Source organism: Siniperca chuatsi, linkage group LG10 (genome assembly GCF_020085105.1).
Source record: "Siniperca chuatsi isolate FFG_IHB_CAS linkage group LG10, ASM2008510v1, whole genome shotgun sequence".
NCBI classification, from domain to species: domain Eukaryota; kingdom Metazoa; phylum Chordata; class Actinopteri; order Centrarchiformes; family Sinipercidae; genus Siniperca; species Siniperca chuatsi.
In genome coordinates this window covers 21,210,644-21,228,899 of record NC_058051.1, presented here as the reverse complement: position 1 = coordinate 21,228,899, position 18,256 = coordinate 21,210,644, and the positions used below count along the sequence as shown (strand labels likewise).

Genomic DNA, 18,256 nt, shown 5'->3' with positions numbered 1-18,256 from the left:
CACACACACACACACACATACATATATATATATATTTGTAGAACAGTTGCAGGATGACTTAAGGCATTTAGATTGAGATGGGTTTCAGCAGTCAGATTTTTTGCTTTGTATGTTATGCTGAACTAAGATGCTATGTCTTATCAAAGCAGTGACTTTTCTGTCTGACCACCATTCAGTTTCTTTGCATGAAGGTTGAAAAGGAAACATTTCTAGGGTGCGCATGCCTCTTATAAGTCTGTGTGTGTGGCTGCAGGGCTGCAAGTGACTTTGATGTCATAGGTATTTATCTGTAGATCTTTCCTCTGGCAATCATCAACAATCCACAGAACCACAGTTACATTCATAACCATTAATTTGTGGGTATAATCCCCCCCCCATGCAAATGCTTGGTGCAGTGCTTCTGGCTTTAAAAAAATAGACCCCACGAGCACACTGGGGCTACTTCTCTCCAAACATGGGCCTGAGGTCAGATCTAAAACAAGACTGTGTGTGTGTGTGTGTGTGTGTGTGTACATGTGTGAGAAAATGCCAAAGCCTTTATACCCTATTTATTTGTTGTGTTTCCATCCACTGTTAATTTTGATTGTAGAACATCTCCCAAGTCAAGGCACTTTGCCCAAGTCAGCAATCCTCTGTATACTAACACAGAGAAAAAACCCCAACCAGCCCTTCCCTGATAGGCAGGCCCTTTGCTGTGATAGAGGAGAGCTCTCTCTGTCCCTCATGTTTGGACGGAGAAGACGTGCATGGTGCAGGCGCCAGGCAGGGCACTGATGGAGACTTGCTCCGCCATACGAAGGGCTGTATCATCAATATTACTATTACTACTTTTTTTTCCCCTCCTTCCACCTCTCCTGAGTTACCTGCATGTTTCTGACAAGTGCTGACTCTGATGAGTTCCAGCTAGTATCTGTGTGCTCTTTTAAGTTTTATTTATTTTGGTTTCATGTTTTGTTTCACAGGCATTCTCACATCGACAAAGGGATCTCTTTTTAATCCAGGCTCCATTCCTTTCTTAGAAAACACTATTATCTTGTTATGGTCTCTCCTCTCCGAACTCATGGACCAATAATTCATACCAAATGTTACAAACAAATAAATCAGAATTATTAGTAAAGGCAATTAAGATAATAGTGACTGCATTTTACCAGATTTCTGTCCAACACAACAGTGTTTAAAAAAAAGAGAGAGAGAGACATTCTTTCATTTGTTTTCAGAAAGTTAATTTACAAGGCAGCATAAAATATGATGGTCTTCATCCTGACAAGGTTGCTAGAAATGCAGGAACTAATTAGCATGCAACATCACAAACTAAGACTAGGTGTGCTCTCTTTCTTAAGCTTGTCAGGTACACTTTCTACAGTAACAGTCAACTTTTCAAATGATTGCCCATTTTAAAGAGAACACCTAGGCTGTTTCTTCCAATCCTCCTCACTGATTTTTAAACAAACCCCTTGTCCTCCTTTTCCTATTTCTCTCTCCCCAATTGTTTTGATAGCTGAATGTGCTTTTGAAGCAGCTTGTCCACATACTAGTGGTGTGCAGTGTGTCCTGGCCTAACTGTTTCTGTCTTGTGCTGTTTTACCTTTTTATAGGGTCCACTCTGAAACGACTATGTCTAGGCAAAGAGCGCAGTAGTAGTAACTATCTAATTTTTTCTTCTTACTCTCTGTCTTTCTTACTCTGTCCTCACTATTTTAGTCCTCCTTATGTTTGTACGTGCACTTTTTTCTCTTTGTTTTGTTTCGGTTATTGTTGAAAATGTCAGTACTCTGCAGATTGTTGCATTCATTTACGTTTGTTGTTGTTTTGCATGGCAGCCTCAATGTCTTGATTGCTGAATTTTGTCATTGCTTGCATATCAAACATTTCATTTGTCTATAACTACTCATGAAAGTAATTTATGTTGTAATCCTTTGGCTGCTATGTTGGCAAAATATGTGTCACGATAAATAAGTTGTATACACGTTTGCTCTGGCCCCAACAAAACCATTGGGACGATTCTTAAAGTATTAAAGTTCATTGTGTCAAGTGCCTTAAATTACGCCATACAGCAGCCAAGTGATTTGACCATCAATTTTTTGAACTGGCCAGATTTTTAAGACCTTGGTGTCTTTTCAGGGTCTTCTCTCAACACCAACACAGCTCCAACGGCCTCGAGTCAGCCACAGCCGTCACTCACTACAGCCACACCCTCACCATCTCCTCAGCCAATCACACGACTTGCTCAGGTCCAGACCAACAACAGCAACAACAAGAGAGGCACGTTCACCGACGATCTTCACAAACTGGTAGACGACTGGACGAAGGAGACTGTTGCGGCAGCCAATCAATCGCGCCCCTCCCTGAACCAGATCAAACAGCAGAGACGCCAGCAGGACCTGGAAGGCAGAGCGCCGCCCATGGGAGCAGCTGCAGCGCATGAGGTATTCGAAATGGAGATGTGCACTCAGGGATATATGATTAAGGATCAGTTTTTGAGTGGTACTTTAATCTACAACATTTGATGTACTTATGAGGCGGTCTATGCACTACTTTGTACAACAACTTCCTTCTGTTTCAGATTAAATGCCATGTTGGTCCCAGCAAGTTCAAGCTGCCTCTTTCCTGCCCCCTGACTGCTGCTTTAGGCCCTGGTATGCCAACAACCCTAGCTAACAACTCCTCAGCAATGCTCCCTCCTGGGTACCTTTTGCCAGCAGGCTCCTATGGCGGGATGGTTCCTGGTCCTCTTTACTCCCAGCAGTGGCCTGGCATGCCTAGTCCTGTAGGGTCCATGGGTCCTGTAGGCTTGGTTGGTGCTGCAAGAATGATGCCCTATGCCACAATGGCAAACCCAGGAATCAAAGCCTACCCTCTGGTCGTGCACGACCCTGAGAATGGCTGCTGTCTAAAAACCACTAGGACTACTTAATCTACTAACTAAAATGTGTTCATGTGTATGGGCAGGATAGTCTGTTCTGGTTCACCAGAGCAACACATGTACATAATCTGATCTTGTAAATAATGACGCGAGTGTTGATATTCTTTATACAACACTTATATCTGTAGTTAATTGTGTGTGTGTGTGTGTGTGTGTGTGTGTACGTATGTGTGTATACTATACAGTACATGTTACGTATGTATGTCTGAATACCTAATGCTTTTTGGCTTTGGTCTTGACTAAACTCAGCCATACAAGACATTTTGTCTGTGGTCACAAAAACATATTTCACTGTTCTTTATTACTGCAGTTTTCACATTGATTTAGCCTTTCTCTGTGTTACGTACATGTTAAACACTACATTGGAATCCAAATACCAGTGATTTGAGATACAGTAACAGGACAGTATTTATGATGAAGAAGGAATGTAGTGCCTTGAACATTGATTTATATTTTTTTTTCTTCTGTGAAACAAAACATGTCTGCATCTAAGTTATTTTATTTGATGGTAGCTTGAGTGCAGTCTTTTTTTTTCTTATGCATTACAAACACTTTGGTGTTTTTGGTTTTTTTGGTTTACATATGAATGCCCTTGTAGTACTGCACTATTAACACAGTATATGCTCTTATTTAAATAATAAAATCATGGTTTAACCCTTGTTTACTTTCCACCCCTGTGACAGATGGAATGCCATAGTGGTGAGATGTACCGATGCCTTGCAGAAACAAATGGTTAATGTACGACTGATGAGAGGAAGAAAAAGAATTATGCCAGCAGCCAAAATCTACTCTTTCAGGTCTAATGGTTCAGTTGAAACAGTCTTTTTTTTGATAGGACAACTGATGTGTTGGACAGCACAAGAGTTGGCATTGTTGTAGCTTTGTGCACAGAGGAAAGGCAGTGTTCAGAGCCATATATGCTATACATAGTTATATCTACAGTATATGCCTCTGGTAGTGTTCTGATCAGAATGTAGCAATTAATATGTGAAGGCTTGAGGCTTAAAAGTGCAATTTAACCCCTCCACAAAGCTTTGATCGTGGCCTTGCCACAAGCCTTATCTCTGATGTGTGCAACAGGAGCAAGCTGAAAAGTTACAAATCACCAAGCAACAGACATAAGTTACCAGGCAAAGTATAAACATTACAAAGCACCAAGCTCAAACTCTGAAGCCACTACTGCTAAATGTTCTTTCAACTTGGCTGTCCTATTACTCAGCATACAGTGTATATGTAAAATGTTTTGTGCAATCACCAGTTAAGTCTGACTTTTTTGAAATTATTTGATGTTTAAAGCTTGATTATTTATTTATTTTTTATGCTGCTATCGTCTGAGGTGATTTCACTGTACAGTTAAGCATTCTACTCACATACGATGATACTTAAAGAAAACTCCTCAAATTAAATTAACGAACGAGATGCTCACAAAGCAGTGTTATTGCCTTGTTGAAATTTTGATCAGTTTCTTTCCCAGGTTGCTTTTGATGACAGCCTTTTTTTTTTTCATTTTCTTTTCAGTAATATATTATTGAAAAATTAAAATGATACATTATGCAGGACATTTGCACAATATATAGTCTCCCTTAATTCTAACCAATGTTTAAGAGTTTCCTACACTGTATATAGTGGGTTTCACCGCCTGTACTTTTTTATCACTGACAAGCATGGCCAACTTTTCATGTTCCACAAAGCAAAGATAAACAATACAGCTACTATGGTTAAAAATTTCACATCTCCACAACACATTTGAAATGTTTCAGCACCCCAATCCTGCCAAGGTGTGAACTGTACAGTTTTCTTGTAGTCTATATTTGTACATTTTGTTTGACTGTTGAGGGGTGGTGGTGGTGGAGGGGTTGCTTTGATGTATAGTATTCCATCAATTCGGTTTGAATTGGACTTTTATAGGATATTATGCAGAGTCGTCTGCTTTGGTGAAATACTTCCAGCAGTAAGAGATTTCTGTTCTCTGTCACTTGTATTTAGTATGTTTTGTTCCACCTCCCTCGCTGTACCGCGGATGTCTGCACAGAGCCTACGCGTACACCCTCTGATGACGAAATTTACGTGACGTGGAAAGTATAAATTGGACTTAAGCCAGGCTTAACTCATGGGGAGCAGAGGAGGGAGTAACTATTGCTTGCATATTCATTTGGATGCCGTAATAAAACGGAGAGCTGAGATGCACAGAGGAGGAGAACCCTGACACTTCCTACTCTGCTCATGTCACTTCTCTCTGGACAACATTGCCCCCTGGTGAATATACTCTGATTGTCAAAGGCTTGTATTTAAACTGTGGGATTGCTTCTGCCTGCTCTATGTCCCACTGCATTACCCCACCCCACCCTGCTGCACTCTAATCACAGACTGTATGTTGAGAGAGAAATAAATATTTTGTGCTTGATGGTATGTTTCATTGTTTTTATTTCCATTTTTATTTCTCGAGGCTATATCACTTTTAAAAGTACATTAATACAAGCGTATGCAGTATGAAGTTAAGATTAACAATTAGGATCACTTGCATCAATAAAATCTATATCAGGAGTGGCTACATTTTTCGCTTTAAAAGGATGTTCAAGTTTTTGTGTATTTATGTGAAAGTGCGACATTCGCTCAGGTCAGACTTGTGTTTTCAACATAGACTGGTTTTCACTCAGTCCTGCCGACATCTTTGAAACAAAGCCACAGATTCGCAACATTCAACACAAAATAACCTGTGGGAAATTATCGGCCGAGGAAAAATAAATTATTCGATAGACGTGTCGAATATAATATCATTTATATTATTATGAAATCTTGGTTAAAATGTGCATACAGGCTCTATTTTAATACCAAAAGCCGAGAAATAGAGCCTGCTTTGTGTGGCGAATGTGTCAACCCGCGTCTGCGGCGTAACGTTACAGCAACGGTTGCCCCTTTTGTTCAACCGAGTTCCTGAATAATTCCTAACACAATGAAATGATCGGGATATTATATTGTTTCATAAAAACATTTCAGTGTACCTACGCTTGCTGTGATCTCACTTGGGATTATCTAATGAAATAAAATCGATCTGCAACCCTTCCGATCTGGTGTGAGGTTTCCGAAGCACGCAGTCTTGAAGAACGTGGAGTAGTAAGTGTTTATAACGTTAGTCCAGATCTGTAGCGTTGTACGGTGGAAGGCTCGTTTTGTGGAAAATTGGGTCACATTTTCACAGTTGAAAGCTAAATTCTTGGTGTAATTTTGCGATAATTTCAGTATTGCGTCTTAACCCACTGTACCCTGAAATACACGAAGTAGTAAAGCCCTAATACAAAATAAGCATGCCTGGCTATTTTCCTCGTATCGCACAACATTTCAGAGCTATTTCGCCACATTGAAGGATAATTAATTGGTTGATCGACCTTGGCTAATTAATTAAGTAATAGACCTTTTCAACCATGCGGTAGTAGTGTGGTAACCTTATGAAATTAGACGTTATGCTGTAATTTTGCTGCTAGTATCTTGGATTCACAGGGTGAGGTCATTGTGGAGGGAAACACTGTAACGTTAGAGAGCTGAATGGTCATTTAAGTTACAGTCAGGCTGCAGTGTATATAACTTTAAACACTCCTTTGGTTATTATTTGTTATTAATTATAACAAAAATGCTCTGTAACGTTAAAGTGACACTTCTCTTTGTGCAGCTAACGTCTGCACTGTGAATACAGATACAACCACAATTTAGCACGCCAATTAAACAAACGTAGTTAACGTTACTGAGCTGAATGAAACATTGAGCTTCGACTAAGATGAAAAATTAACGGAAGCTAGCAGTAGCTAGTTTGTAACGTTAACTCGTGAGTAGTAGCTATATTCTCTGTAGCTATGCTGTTTGGAGAATGAATTGGTGTTGTTGTTTGCTAGCTGCTGTTAGCTTTCTAGCTAACAGCGTCAGGCTGCAATGTTTCATTGTTTGAGGAAGCATCAGCAAAATGCTAAGGCTAACGTTAGCTGGATTAGAGTGCCTTTAATTCCTATGGTTAGCTTTGGGATTTTCAAACTAAATTTTGTCCTGTCTTAGCCAGATATCTTTCTAAATCATGGGCTGTAAAGAAGCTTGACAGTAGTCTGTCAACTAGACTTACTGTTATGCCATTTGTTTCACTGCACGTTAACCGAACACAACTGTAGTTAGTAAGGAACAGAAGCAAAAATATTGACCTAAATTGCACCTGTTATTGTGTGACCGAACGTAATTTGTTTGCTACCGGGAGTAGGGGACATGGTCACGTGACTGCACCATAACAGGTGTACAATGCGAAGGCACGACTTGTCTAGACTGGTGTCTCTAATTGCTACAGTTCAGTGACATTAGTGAGTATCTCTGTTAACTAATGTATTGTATTTTGAACACATAAAATAGCAATCGGTATTAAATCTCTGGAATTGATCCTCCAATGGTCCTCCTTTGTGTTCCCCTCTTTCAGATGTAAACTTGAACAGCATCTGTCCCAGCAGTGGCTGTTGGCACAATGGGGCTGGACTTTGATGTAAAGACATTCTGTCACAATCTGCGGGCCACCAAGCCCCCTTATGAGTGCCCTGTGGAGACTTGCCGTAAGGTCTACAAGAGCTACAGTGGCATTGAGTATCACCTATACCACTATGACCATGACAATCCAACTCCTGCTCAGGCTGTGCCCCAGAAGAAGAGAAAAGGACGGCCTCCTCGCGCCTCATTGGCTGGGTCAGGGGATACAGATGATGGTGGAGGTAACGGAGGTGGAGGACCAGGGCACGAGGGGAACACACCTGGTAGTCCCAACCGGTCAGATCGCTCTCACTCCCCGGGCAGAGAGACAATGACCTATGCCCAGGCACAACGCATGGTGGAGCTGGAGATCCAAGGACGGATCCACCGCATTAGCATCTTTGAGAACATTGATGTGGTGTCAGAGGAAGACAGTGATGTGGAGGATGCTCCACCATCTGGTACCGGTGGTATTAGTGGAGGGGTGTGTAACGGTAGTGATGGTGGAGGTAGCGAGTTAGGAGGTAGCGGCAAGGACCGCCCAGATATCCCATCTTCTAATGGGGGCAAATCCACGCCAAAGTCTGGGAAGCATAAGAGTAAAGAAAAGAAGAAGGATGGCTCATCTCATCATCACAGCGCTCAGTCCGGGCCTGCAGTCAAGCTCCCTGAGGCGGTGTTCAGAGAACTGGACCAAGAGAGACCTGATGCCCCTCCTCGGCCATTATCTTACTACAGGTCTGCATTGAGAATTATAATCTGGTTCATTAATAATTACATAGCAGCTATGAGAATTAGACGCAGGATTATTGATAAGTACATGGCAGGCATTTTAAAGACAATTTGTAATGGGGTGCATGTGTAGAGAATGTTTTTTGAAACAGAAAATAGATTTGGTGAGTCATAAATTTTGGTGAGTCACACAGTCACCACTTGTTTGCAGTTGTACAGCTCATTGTTGTGCATGTAAAGGAAATTAATTTGACCTCAGATTCCTTTTAATCTGTCATTATTTCCTCTGTCTACAGAAAGTTGAAGTTGGCGCCAGTCCTATACTCCCAATTAATTACACTTCTTTTCTACCCATGTACTATAGTGTAATAATGCAAGCACATTTCCCTCTTCGTTTAAACTCTGGTGTTCAGGTACATTGATAAGTCTGTGGAGGAGCTGGATGAGGAGGTAGAGTATGACATTGATGAGGAGGACTACATCTGGCTTGACATCATGAACGACAAGAGGCGGCGTGACGGTGTGACACCCATCCCTCAGGAGGTCTTTGAGTACCTCATGGACCGCTTAGAGAAGGAGTCTTACTTCGAGAGCCACAACAAGGTACCTGAACTTGGAAGCTGAGGGGAAAATAATATTTTAACACTGAAATATATATTTAGAATGCATCCAATTCTGATCTCTCCTGATCCTCCGTTCTCCCAGGCAGACCCTAGTACCCTAATCGATGAAGATGCTGTCTGCTGTATCTGTAACGATGGAGAGTGTCAGAACAGCAATGTGATCTTGTTCTGCGACATGTGTAACCTGGCAGTACACCAAGAGTGCTATGGTGTGCCCTACATACCAGAGGGCCAGTGGTTATGTCGTCGCTGCCTGCAGTCACCAAGTAGAGCTGTGGACTGTGCTCTCTGTCCCAACAAGGGAGGCGCTTTCAAACAGACAGACGATTCACGCTGGGCGCATGTAGTGTGTGCCCTCTGGATCCCAGAGGTAAATTCATACACCACTACATGAATTCTTGATCAGAACTACACAATTATGCAGATATTGAGGTGCTCTGCATTGTGCTGTGTTCATCTGTGGTGCACACAGCTTTTAGTATTAGTCTGTTGCCTTCAGAATCAAAGTTTCTTGTTTTCTGCAGTGGGTGCATAAGGATTTAACCTTATTAACTGATGCTTACACAGTCCAAGACTGTGAGGATGATATGAGATACTGCACATACAGTATATGTATGGTTGTTCAGCAGTTAAGTCGCATGTTAAGTGCAAGTGGTTTGAGAAATAGCACTAGATGCATGAATTATAGCAAAACACAACTAAAATGAACACCCATATGAATAACATCAGTGTACAGTTTAGCAGGGCTCAGCCTCTTATCTTGTTACTACCCGAACCCTTTGATTAGAGTATTGCAATGAAATTCATTTTGCTGCCTTTCCTCAGGTCTGCTTTGCTAACACAGTCTTTCTGGAGCCAATCGATAGTATTGAGCACATTCCTCCTGCACGCTGGAAGCTCACCTGCTACATCTGCAAGCAGCGTGGTTCAGGCGCCTGCATCCAGTGTCACAAAGCCAACTGTTACACAGCCTTCCACGTCACCTGTGCCCAGCAGGCGGGCCTCTATATGAAAATGGAGCCTGTCAGAGAAACTGGGGCCAATGGCACCTCTTTCAGCGTCCGCAAGACGGCTTACTGTGACATCCACACGCCCCCAGGATCAGCCCGACCTTTGGGAGGAGTAGGCGGGGCCAGCATGGGTTCATCTCACAGTGAAGGAGAGCTGGAGGAGGATGACGAGCCCAGCATCGGCCATGATGATGACTCTAAGGGCTGGAGCTCCGAGCGAGCCAAGAGGGCGAAGGCCAAGTCCAGGCTGAAGATGAAAAGAGCGAGGAAGATCTTAGCTGAGAGAAGAGCTGCTGCGCCAGTGGTGTCTGTGCCCTGCATACCTCCGCACAGGTGCGTGGTATACACTACATGTTTCACCTGAACTGTATGTGTTTCACAGCTCCAAGACACACATATGCCTGTTTACCTTTTTATACAAAACTGTATGTGGAACAGCAGGTTGACCGGAACCAAAATTGTCACTTATTAGGATGACTTAGGTCCCTGTGTTTTTTCATTGCATACCAATCTCTGCTAGCAATAGATGCACTGTAAATCTCCGTTACCTCCTGGATCAGGGGAAACTTTCCCTATAACAAAAAAGAAACTTACATTTATGACATGAGAGTACAAGAGTTCAAGAAGTGTTTGTTTCTCTCTAGGCTGAGCAAAATCACCAGTAACTTGACGGTACCCAGGAAGAGCCAGTTCATGCAACGACTTCACAGCTACTGGACCCTGAAGAGGCAAAGTCGAAATGGTGTACCTCTGCTACGCCGGCTCCAAACCCACCTGCAGTCACAACGACATATTGAGCCACTCCCACCACAACCTCCATCACAACTCCCTTCGGTAACCTGTGTAATTGTAAAAAAAAAAAATATATATATATATATATATATATATGCAGCAACTTCTTTTAGTGTATGTTAATTCTGTACTTGCCTCATTCAGCTGTCTAACATGTTTGTGGGTTTGTGCATGTTGGTGGTGCAGAGGGACAGCGAGGAGAAACAAAGTGCTTTAAAGGAGCAGCTGAAGGCATGGCAGAGACTGAGACACGACCTGGAGAGAGCCAGGCTACTGGTGGAGCTCATCCGCAAGAGGGAAAAACTCAAGAGGGAGACAGTGAGACACAAATTAGCTTTATTTCTGTCACTAACAAATATCAAAACCGTAACACTGACAATAGCACACTATGATTTTCCCAGTGAGCTGTATAGGACAGTGGTTAGTATGCAAGTATTCTCTTTGGATTAGACTTTCTTCTATACAGGCAATGTAACACCATCTCAATAATTAGGTCCAAATAAAAGACTACTTTTCTAAAAGCCATTTTAGCTATTTCAGTCATATTTTCTGTTTTTCTACCTCCTTTTTCTCTCATTCATCAGTTTTTCTCAGAGGTGAAGAATTTATTTGTTGTGGTCAGGTCTTTGGGGCGTGGGAGGGTTAGGTGCTGCCGGGAAGTTCTGACAACATTTGACTTTTAAGAATCAGCTGCAAAACAACTGATCTACATGAGTGCACACACGCCCATTCCACTTGTCAAATAAAATAAACTCTGTACATGAAAAGCAAAACTTTCCTTTGCTACAGCTTAGTGCAGTCACATAGGAGTATGTACATGCATAAATGTGAATTGAGTTTGTGTACACAGTTCTCACCACACAGATTTCTCTCTGTTTTATTTATTCAGTCAGCAGGTGTATGTTGTTAAAAAAAATGTGTCTGTGTTCAGATTAAAGTGCAGCAGATGGCGCTGGAGATGCAGCTGACTCCCTTCCTGGTGCTGTTGAGGAGTACGTTGGAACAGCTACAGGAAAGAGACACTAACAACTTTTTTACTGAGCCTGTACCGCTGGCAGAGGTGAATATAATAAATACATTTGATTGCCAAAAACTTTTGTGTGTTTATGTAGAGAACAAATATCAGCTGTTATATTGCCCATTTCATAGCTGTCTTAATCCTGACTTAGCATTTCATGTCTGGAATACAATCACATTCTCAATTATGTATTCGCTCTGACTTCTGCACACTCACATCTGCACTGAAAATTCACTGTACTAAACAAAAGCTTCTTGGACCATGCGGGTGATGCCTCTGCCTGATCTCTACCCTCAACTATCCAGGTGCCAGACTACCTGGACCATATTGACACTCCAATGGACTTCCAGACCATGTGGAACCTGCTGGAGTCCCATCGCTACCTCACTTTTGAGGCCTTTGAGGCCGACTTTGGCCTCATTGTCAACAACTGCCTCAAGTACAACGCCAAGGACACAGTCTTCTACCGTGCTGCCCTGCGACTCAGAGAGATGGGCGGGGCCGTCATAAGAACCGCCAGGCGCCACGCTGAACGGATAGGCTTTGACTACGAGGCTGGCATGCACCTCCCCCGAGAGCTGAGCCCAGACAGTCAGCGTGACCAAGACAGAGACAGAGAGAGGGAGCGGGAAAGGGAGCGAGAACGGGAGCGAGACAGGGATAGAGAAAGAGACCGGTTATTGTCCTCTAATGAAGATGGTAAGTAAACACTTTGGTTGGGAAGTTTATGGCAGCCAAAGCATTTTTTTTTGTCAAGCAACAAAGTGAAAAAATAGGTGAGAGGCAAAATATTTCAAATGATTTATCTTTGGCAAAGAGAACTTCTCGGCCGTCCGACCACATTTTGGTGGCCAATTAATAACTCCCATATGGAGACGAACATTTGGCAGGCTAGAAGCTAGATGAAAATTTACACTTGAGCTTCATTTCACTGTATCACACAAATGTGAGTAAAATACTGGAGGGAATTAGGGTGGGAGAGAAATGGGAGGAGGATGGGAGGTGAAGTGTATTTATTATTTTTTTATGCTCTTCTTTCTAGGCTCGATTTTTGTTATTGTTGGTGGGATTTGTTTTTTTTCTCCTTTCAGTGATTGAATGTCAATTACAATAAATTCCTTGTCACAAGCGTTGAGCACTGAAACAGTACTGGACATATGTGGAGTAAGATGCTGAATAAAAAGATGTTGTAGATCTTTGGCACAGTAAAGCCTCTTGACCAGTAGGTGGCGCATTCATTCAGTTCACAAAAAACATTATCACAGATCATTATCACAAATCATATTTGCTTGTAAAAACTTGGTTTCTTAAAGAGCCCACATACCTCCCTTTGTCAGTGTCTAGTCATATTTGACTTTCTTCATAGCCATTTTCATTCTTCATTCATCATACATTCGGAAGATGCGTAACAGCCTTTCTCTCTCTGCCTCCCACAGACCTGCTCCTGCCAGAGAACAGGCGACGGCTACCACTGGAAGAGCAGCTGCATTACCTGCAGGTGCGTCTTGATGAGGTGAGCTCGGGAAAGCACAGCATTGGTCAATCTCGTAGAGCCAAAGCTCTGAGAAAGGAGATCAGTGTCATCAAGAGGAAGCTCGCGCACCAGCGGGAGGGAGGCTCCGGTATGGGGAGCAGGGAGTCTGTGGGAGGAGGAGACCGGGGTTCTTCCCTCCCTCATCACCCATCCTCTGCAATACACCACGATGAGGGGGGAGAAAGCAGCAGCCAGGAGATTGGTGGAAAAGGTGAATTTAGAAAGATCAATAAAATATAAAAATAAAATATCATTGATGTGCAACATGAAAAAGATAATCGCTATTAAAGGAAAGTAACATACTAAACATTCGCTTGAATTTTAACCTGTAGACCTCTCTCTCCTTCCAGATCTGAGTGTGTCCTCGTCTGCCCTTGCTCCAGAGGTTGGCCGTCGGACATCTGTCCTCTTCTCCAAGAAGAACCAAAAAATGGCTGGACCCCCCAAAAGGCCAGGACGCCCCCCCAAGAACCGGGATGCTGGCTACGCTGGGGCGGGGGTGAGCCAAAGCCCTATCGGCCCCCCTCAGCTGCCCATGCTGTCAACAACCAGGCAGAGGAAGAGGCCCCGCAGCCCCCGCAGCAGCTCGAGCTCTGACAGCGACAGTGACAATGATGACCTGCTCCCAGGTAAAGTAAACAGATTCACAATAAACGTTAACCTACAATTTTTCAGTCACACACACTCACTTGATTCTCTCTTTCTGTCTCTTTTCCTCAGGTTTGCCAAGTAACGGTTTTGATGGAGGAAACCAGCCAGTAACCGAGAGCTTCCGTGTGTACAGAAATGAGCCTCGTCTCCCTCGTTCCAGCTCAGACTCTGAGTCCACAACCAGCAGCAGCAGCAGTGCAGCTTCTGACAGGACCAGGTGATTAGTGCACAAACATACTGGATGTTCATTAGATACAGAGCGGTACGTAGCTGTTGTTCTTAAGAGCTCCTCTAATCCATAGATTTTTACCAATGAATCAAATGACTACATGTGAACCCACTGCTACTAGATGAACCCACTGTATAGCAGACAGACAAAGTTAGCAATTAACAGGTGACACATTAGCCATACCAGGGCAGTGTGTCTGTAACCTTGTTGTGGAGTTCTTCTGCCTCCCAAGTTGCCAAAAAAATCTATTAATGCAGTTTTAAAAGGACATACACTTATTTGCTTTCCAATGACTTCCTGGAGTCTTGTCATCACTTTGAGGTTGCCAGCCAGCCAGCGGAGACTCCAGCAAGTCACTGCATCCAGCAGCTGGTCATCAAGAAACAGTTCCAGCATGTCACTCCCTGTACAACTGCAACTTTTCATTTTTGCAGTTTTTGTACAGATTAAGAAACCAAGATGCAGTGTGTTAATTACTAAGCTTTTGAGGTGCTGGTAGGCTGTTTTATGCTAAGCTAAGATAGTTCCATAGTTAATACACAGTTATGAGAGTTGTACTGATCCTATCCTCTCACTCTTGCCAAGAAAGCAAATTAGCGTATTTCTCAAAATGTCAAACTATTCCTTTTTAAAGTGCTTACAGATATAATGTTGCAGTAGTGTCAGCCAACCAAGTCATCATCTCAAGGGTATTATGGCTTTTATGCAGTGGTTAATAACATGTAATAATTGTTTTTAGTAGCACTAAACTGCTACAAGTATAAAATTATAAGAAAATAAGATCATTAGCAACCTCTTGTTTACCACAAGTTACCTACAAGTTATATGCATCTTTATAGCCCAGTCTCTCTTCTCTCTCTCAGTACTACCCCCTCTAAGCAGGGCAGAGGGAAGGCGTCGTTCTCTCGCTCTGCCTTCCAGGAGGACAGCAGTGAGGAGACATCAGGCACTGAAAATGATTCCTACTCAGTTGGAGGATCACGGAGCGTTTCACATTGTAAGCACGTATTAACACACAGACCCACGCATCCATGTGACAGTGCACATGCAAATAGTTTCTATTTATGTAGTCAGTGAGTGTCTTCTCAGAATGATTTTAATCTTAATGTAGTTTTTCAGTGATTCAGTACAGGCAAGCTGCAGTATCTTTGTAACTAATCCAATATGATCTGACTCAGGGCCTTGAGTACCAATTGTAAACTGACTAATGATGTTGTCATGACACTGGTTCGGAGTTATGCACTATTCAAAATAATATAAATAACTGATATTTCTTACAGGCTGCTCTGCGACTTATAATGTACTTTTGCTTTTGCCCACAAAAAAAAAGAAACACAGTGCCTCTTCCATGTCATGACACAACTACTTATTTTCTGTGGTTGATGTTGCAATAGTCTGCTGTAAAAACTAAAAACTCTAATGAAAAAGCTGAGAATAACTCATGAGCAGCATAGGTGCACAGAAAACATGACATTTTCAACACTAGACAAAGGCATATCTGCTGTAGTTGTTGTGTATGATATGGAGGGGAAATGAAACAATAACAAAAGCTACATAATGTTTTTCCGACACATTACAGTTGTATCTTGTAATACCCATGTAGAATAGGGTGATTGTGTACATAACCATTGTTTAGCTAGAAGTGAGGTTGCGCAATGATGACTTCCTGTTTTTGTGTTCCATACCATCCATCAGTGGTGCGTGGTCGGGCCAGGTCAGGATGCTGGATGACCTCTGATGACTATTCTTCTCTGGAAGCTCTGGACCTGGTGTGGGCCAAATGCAGAGGCTATCCTTCATATCCTGCTCTGGTGAGGCACAGGTGGACTCTGCAAATAGCATGGACCAAAGTCAAGAGACCTGGTCACTTTAGGACATCCTGTAGGTTAATGACTGTTTGTCTAACCCTGCTCTTGCCACCGTTTGCCTGCAGATAATTGACCCGAAAATGCCCAGGGAGGGGGTGTTCCACCGGGGTGTCCCAATCCCTGTCCCCCCTTTGGATGTGCTGAAACTAGGGGAGCAAATGACCCAGGAGGCCAGGGAGCACCTGTTCCTGGTCCTCTTCTTTGACAACAAGAGAACTTGGTCAGTGCTCTGGGTCCTCTTATCTCATCTTTTTGTATTCACTAATTGTATTGTCATTGTATATCATTCTTAAAGTTTGTCTCTTCTTTGTTTGTTCTCACTGACATTCTGTGATTCCCCCCCCAAAATGATGAAGTACAGTAAAACACAAGACGCAAGCAAAATATGCTTCTGATGTTACTGGATGTGTGCACACAAGTAACTCAGTGGCAGCAGTTCAAAGGAAACTGTACTCCTTATTTTAAAGTGCAAGACGACAGAACATTTAGCAGAAATAGGGCAAATGTGTTTTTTGAGAATAGAAGACGAGGGAAGAAATGCATCTTATTTTAGGTCATTGTGTGCTGCGCAATCACTTCTGTTCAATGTTTGCTCCTAAGTTCAAAAGAAATCTGTGAGAAAAAATGATGACAACAGCCATTCTTAACCGCCTTGATGATGATCCCCTTAGACGGCATTCGGAAGTTGAACTGCTTTCAGGTCGTACCCTCTTGAGTTAAAGCACTTTAACTCAAGAGTTAAAGAATCAGGAACTTTAGCCATTTCAGCTTCCACATGAAATGACTTGGCCTCTTATGCCTACAGAGGATTTTTTTTCTATGACTTATTTATTCATTGATCCACTGTATATAAATTATTTTGGAGTAGCATAAAGGGAACTACAAAACAAAATCTCAATATACAACCCTGTGTTGTAAAACGATCAAAAAAACTATCTTGTATCTTAGGACACTTTAACAAGCTATTAAAAGTCTGGAATTACAGACGATGCATGTATGTTGGGACAATCTCACTGTGCATTTTGTTTTTGCTTTTGATGCATGTTTTTTATTGTAGATTAAGTGTACATTACCTCTGTTTGATTGGAAATAATTGAAAACATGTATGTATATGTCTGCGTGTATCCAGGCAGTGGCTGCCGCGCTCTAAGCTGGTGCCGCTCGGGGTGGACCAGGAGCTTGACAAGGAGAAGATGCTGGAGGGCAGGAAATCCAACATCCGCAAGTCAGTGCAGGTGGCCTACCACCGTGCCATGCAGCACCGCAGCAAGGTGCAGGGAGACCCCAGCAGCGAGACCAGTGACAGTGACTGAACACACACACCTTTTATGTCTCGGTCCTTGCAGGTGTTGTGGAGTATACGTTTCTCTATCGAGAGCACAGCCCTCTATCTCAGAACACATGAAACAGTGCCAGTAGCACAGAGTGGGACAAAACATCCACTAAAATTGGCTCCAAGACTCACACACTCATGCACACTAAGCCGTATTTAATCTGACATGTAAAATATTGTATTTAAGAGAATTGAAAAAAATTGTATTACTAATAATGATGGAAAAATATGCTATGTTCAGAATCACCAATCAAAATATTCTTTGTGTGTGGTCGATATGTTTAATAACAAATGAGATGATGGTTTACAGACTCAAAAGATGAACATAGTATTACACTATGATGCATACACAACTCCCTGTCATTCTTACACATACATTCACACGTGTAATTTTACATTTGAACAGGGAAATGCATGTAGTGTACATTAAATGCACACACTGTGGGTATGGCTGCGAGTGCCATCGCCCCAGCACATCTGCACTTCCATCGTCCACCGCTCCAAAAAACAAAACTAAAAAACAGGCCTGGTGCTAGTGTCTAGTCATTTGTTAGATGAGCACAAAGAGAGACTGTTGCAGCCTGAACTGTGGGCAAACCAATGTTGATGTTATTTATTCAGCTTACTCCTTCTTAACAAGGTCCACAAACTCGTTTTTATCATGGACTACTTCTACTCACTCCGGCTACACAAGACATCATTGCGTGGTCTTTTTCGTCTGTCACTCTGTGTTCATCATGTCTGCTGTTTTTACGGTTTTGTTAACATACGTCTGTGTCACACAGGCCGCTGGTCAATGAATAATGAGGACTAAACTGAAACACATGATTGCCTCACTGTCTGTCTTAGTCTCAGGCTGATGGCTTTAGAACTTTTATATATACACAGATTGCATAAAGATAGAAGTTTAATAAAAAGAATTGAGTTTTTTAAACTTTGTGGGTCGTGTTGTGGTCACTGTGTCTGTTCACCTTCAGTGTTCTTCCTGGTTTCCTTGTTGATTGCTGGAGACCATTCTGTGGAATATCTCTCTCTCTGTTAAGCAGAAA

The 18,256-nt window shown here is 42.4% G+C and overlaps 2 protein-coding genes across 21 annotated transcripts in view; both read left to right on the top strand.

Moving 5' to 3' along the window:
* Positions 1–5,327, top strand: part of LOC122883387 (serine/threonine-protein kinase WNK2-like) — a 45,106-nt gene extending 39,779 nt beyond the window's left edge. For 13 of the 17 annotated variants that reach the window (XM_044211978.1, XM_044211977.1, XM_044211980.1 and 10 more), the window contains 3 exons: positions 1,596–1,640; positions 2,122–2,426; positions 2,564–5,327. In XM_044211978.1, the coding sequence (XP_044067913.1) occupies positions 1,596–1,640; positions 2,122–2,426; positions 2,564–2,914 (701 nt within the window). In that variant the 3' untranslated portion in view covers positions 2,915–5,327. The remainder of the gene's footprint in view (positions 1–1,595; positions 1,641–2,121; positions 2,427–2,563) is intronic. The other 4 variants (XM_044211988.1, XM_044211984.1, XM_044211986.1 and 1 more) reach the window with 2 other exon arrangements.
* A 468-nt stretch (positions 5,328–5,795) lies between these two features.
* brpf1 (bromodomain and PHD finger containing, 1) lies at positions 5,796–18,141 on the top strand. 4 transcript variants are annotated; one of them, XM_044211994.1, is made up of 16 exons: positions 5,797–6,037; positions 7,374–8,155; positions 8,563–8,752; positions 8,855–9,142; positions 9,598–10,115; positions 10,427–10,616; positions 10,752–10,892; positions 11,506–11,634; positions 11,898–12,291; positions 13,029–13,337; positions 13,477–13,755; positions 13,847–13,994; positions 14,870–15,003; positions 15,702–15,817; positions 15,940–16,094; positions 17,004–18,141. In XM_044211994.1, the coding sequence occupies exons 2-16, from the start codon at positions 7,419–7,421 to the stop codon at positions 17,185–17,187; spliced, it is 3,912 nt and encodes a 1,303-aa protein (XP_044067929.1). In that variant the 5' UTR covers positions 5,797–6,037; positions 7,374–7,418; the 3' UTR covers positions 17,188–18,141. The 4 variants fall into 4 exon arrangements, with proteins under 4 accessions (XP_044067932.1, XP_044067929.1, XP_044067931.1 ...); XM_044211996.1 differs by having other exon boundaries at positions 5,798–6,037; positions 10,761–10,892; XM_044211995.1 differs by lacking the exon at positions 5,797–6,037 and adding an exon at positions 6,084–7,260.
* Positions 18,142–18,256: the final 115 nt, after the last annotated feature.

What these genes read in the sequence shown, in the direction of transcription:
- brpf1 (XM_044211994.1), top strand. Translation starts at nt 7,419, where the DNA reads ATGGGGCTGGACTTTGATGTAAAGACATTCTGTCACAATCTGCGGGCC. An exon ending in ATCCTTCATATCCTGCTCTG is followed by an intron (nt 15,818 to 15,939) that starts GTGAGGCACAGG and finishes GTTTGCCTGCAG; the next exon opens with ATAATTGACCCGAAAATGCC. An exon ending in TTTGACAACAAGAGAACTTG is followed by an intron (nt 16,095 to 17,003) that starts GTCAGTGCTCTG and finishes GCGTGTATCCAG; the next exon opens with GCAGTGGCTGCCGCGCTCTA.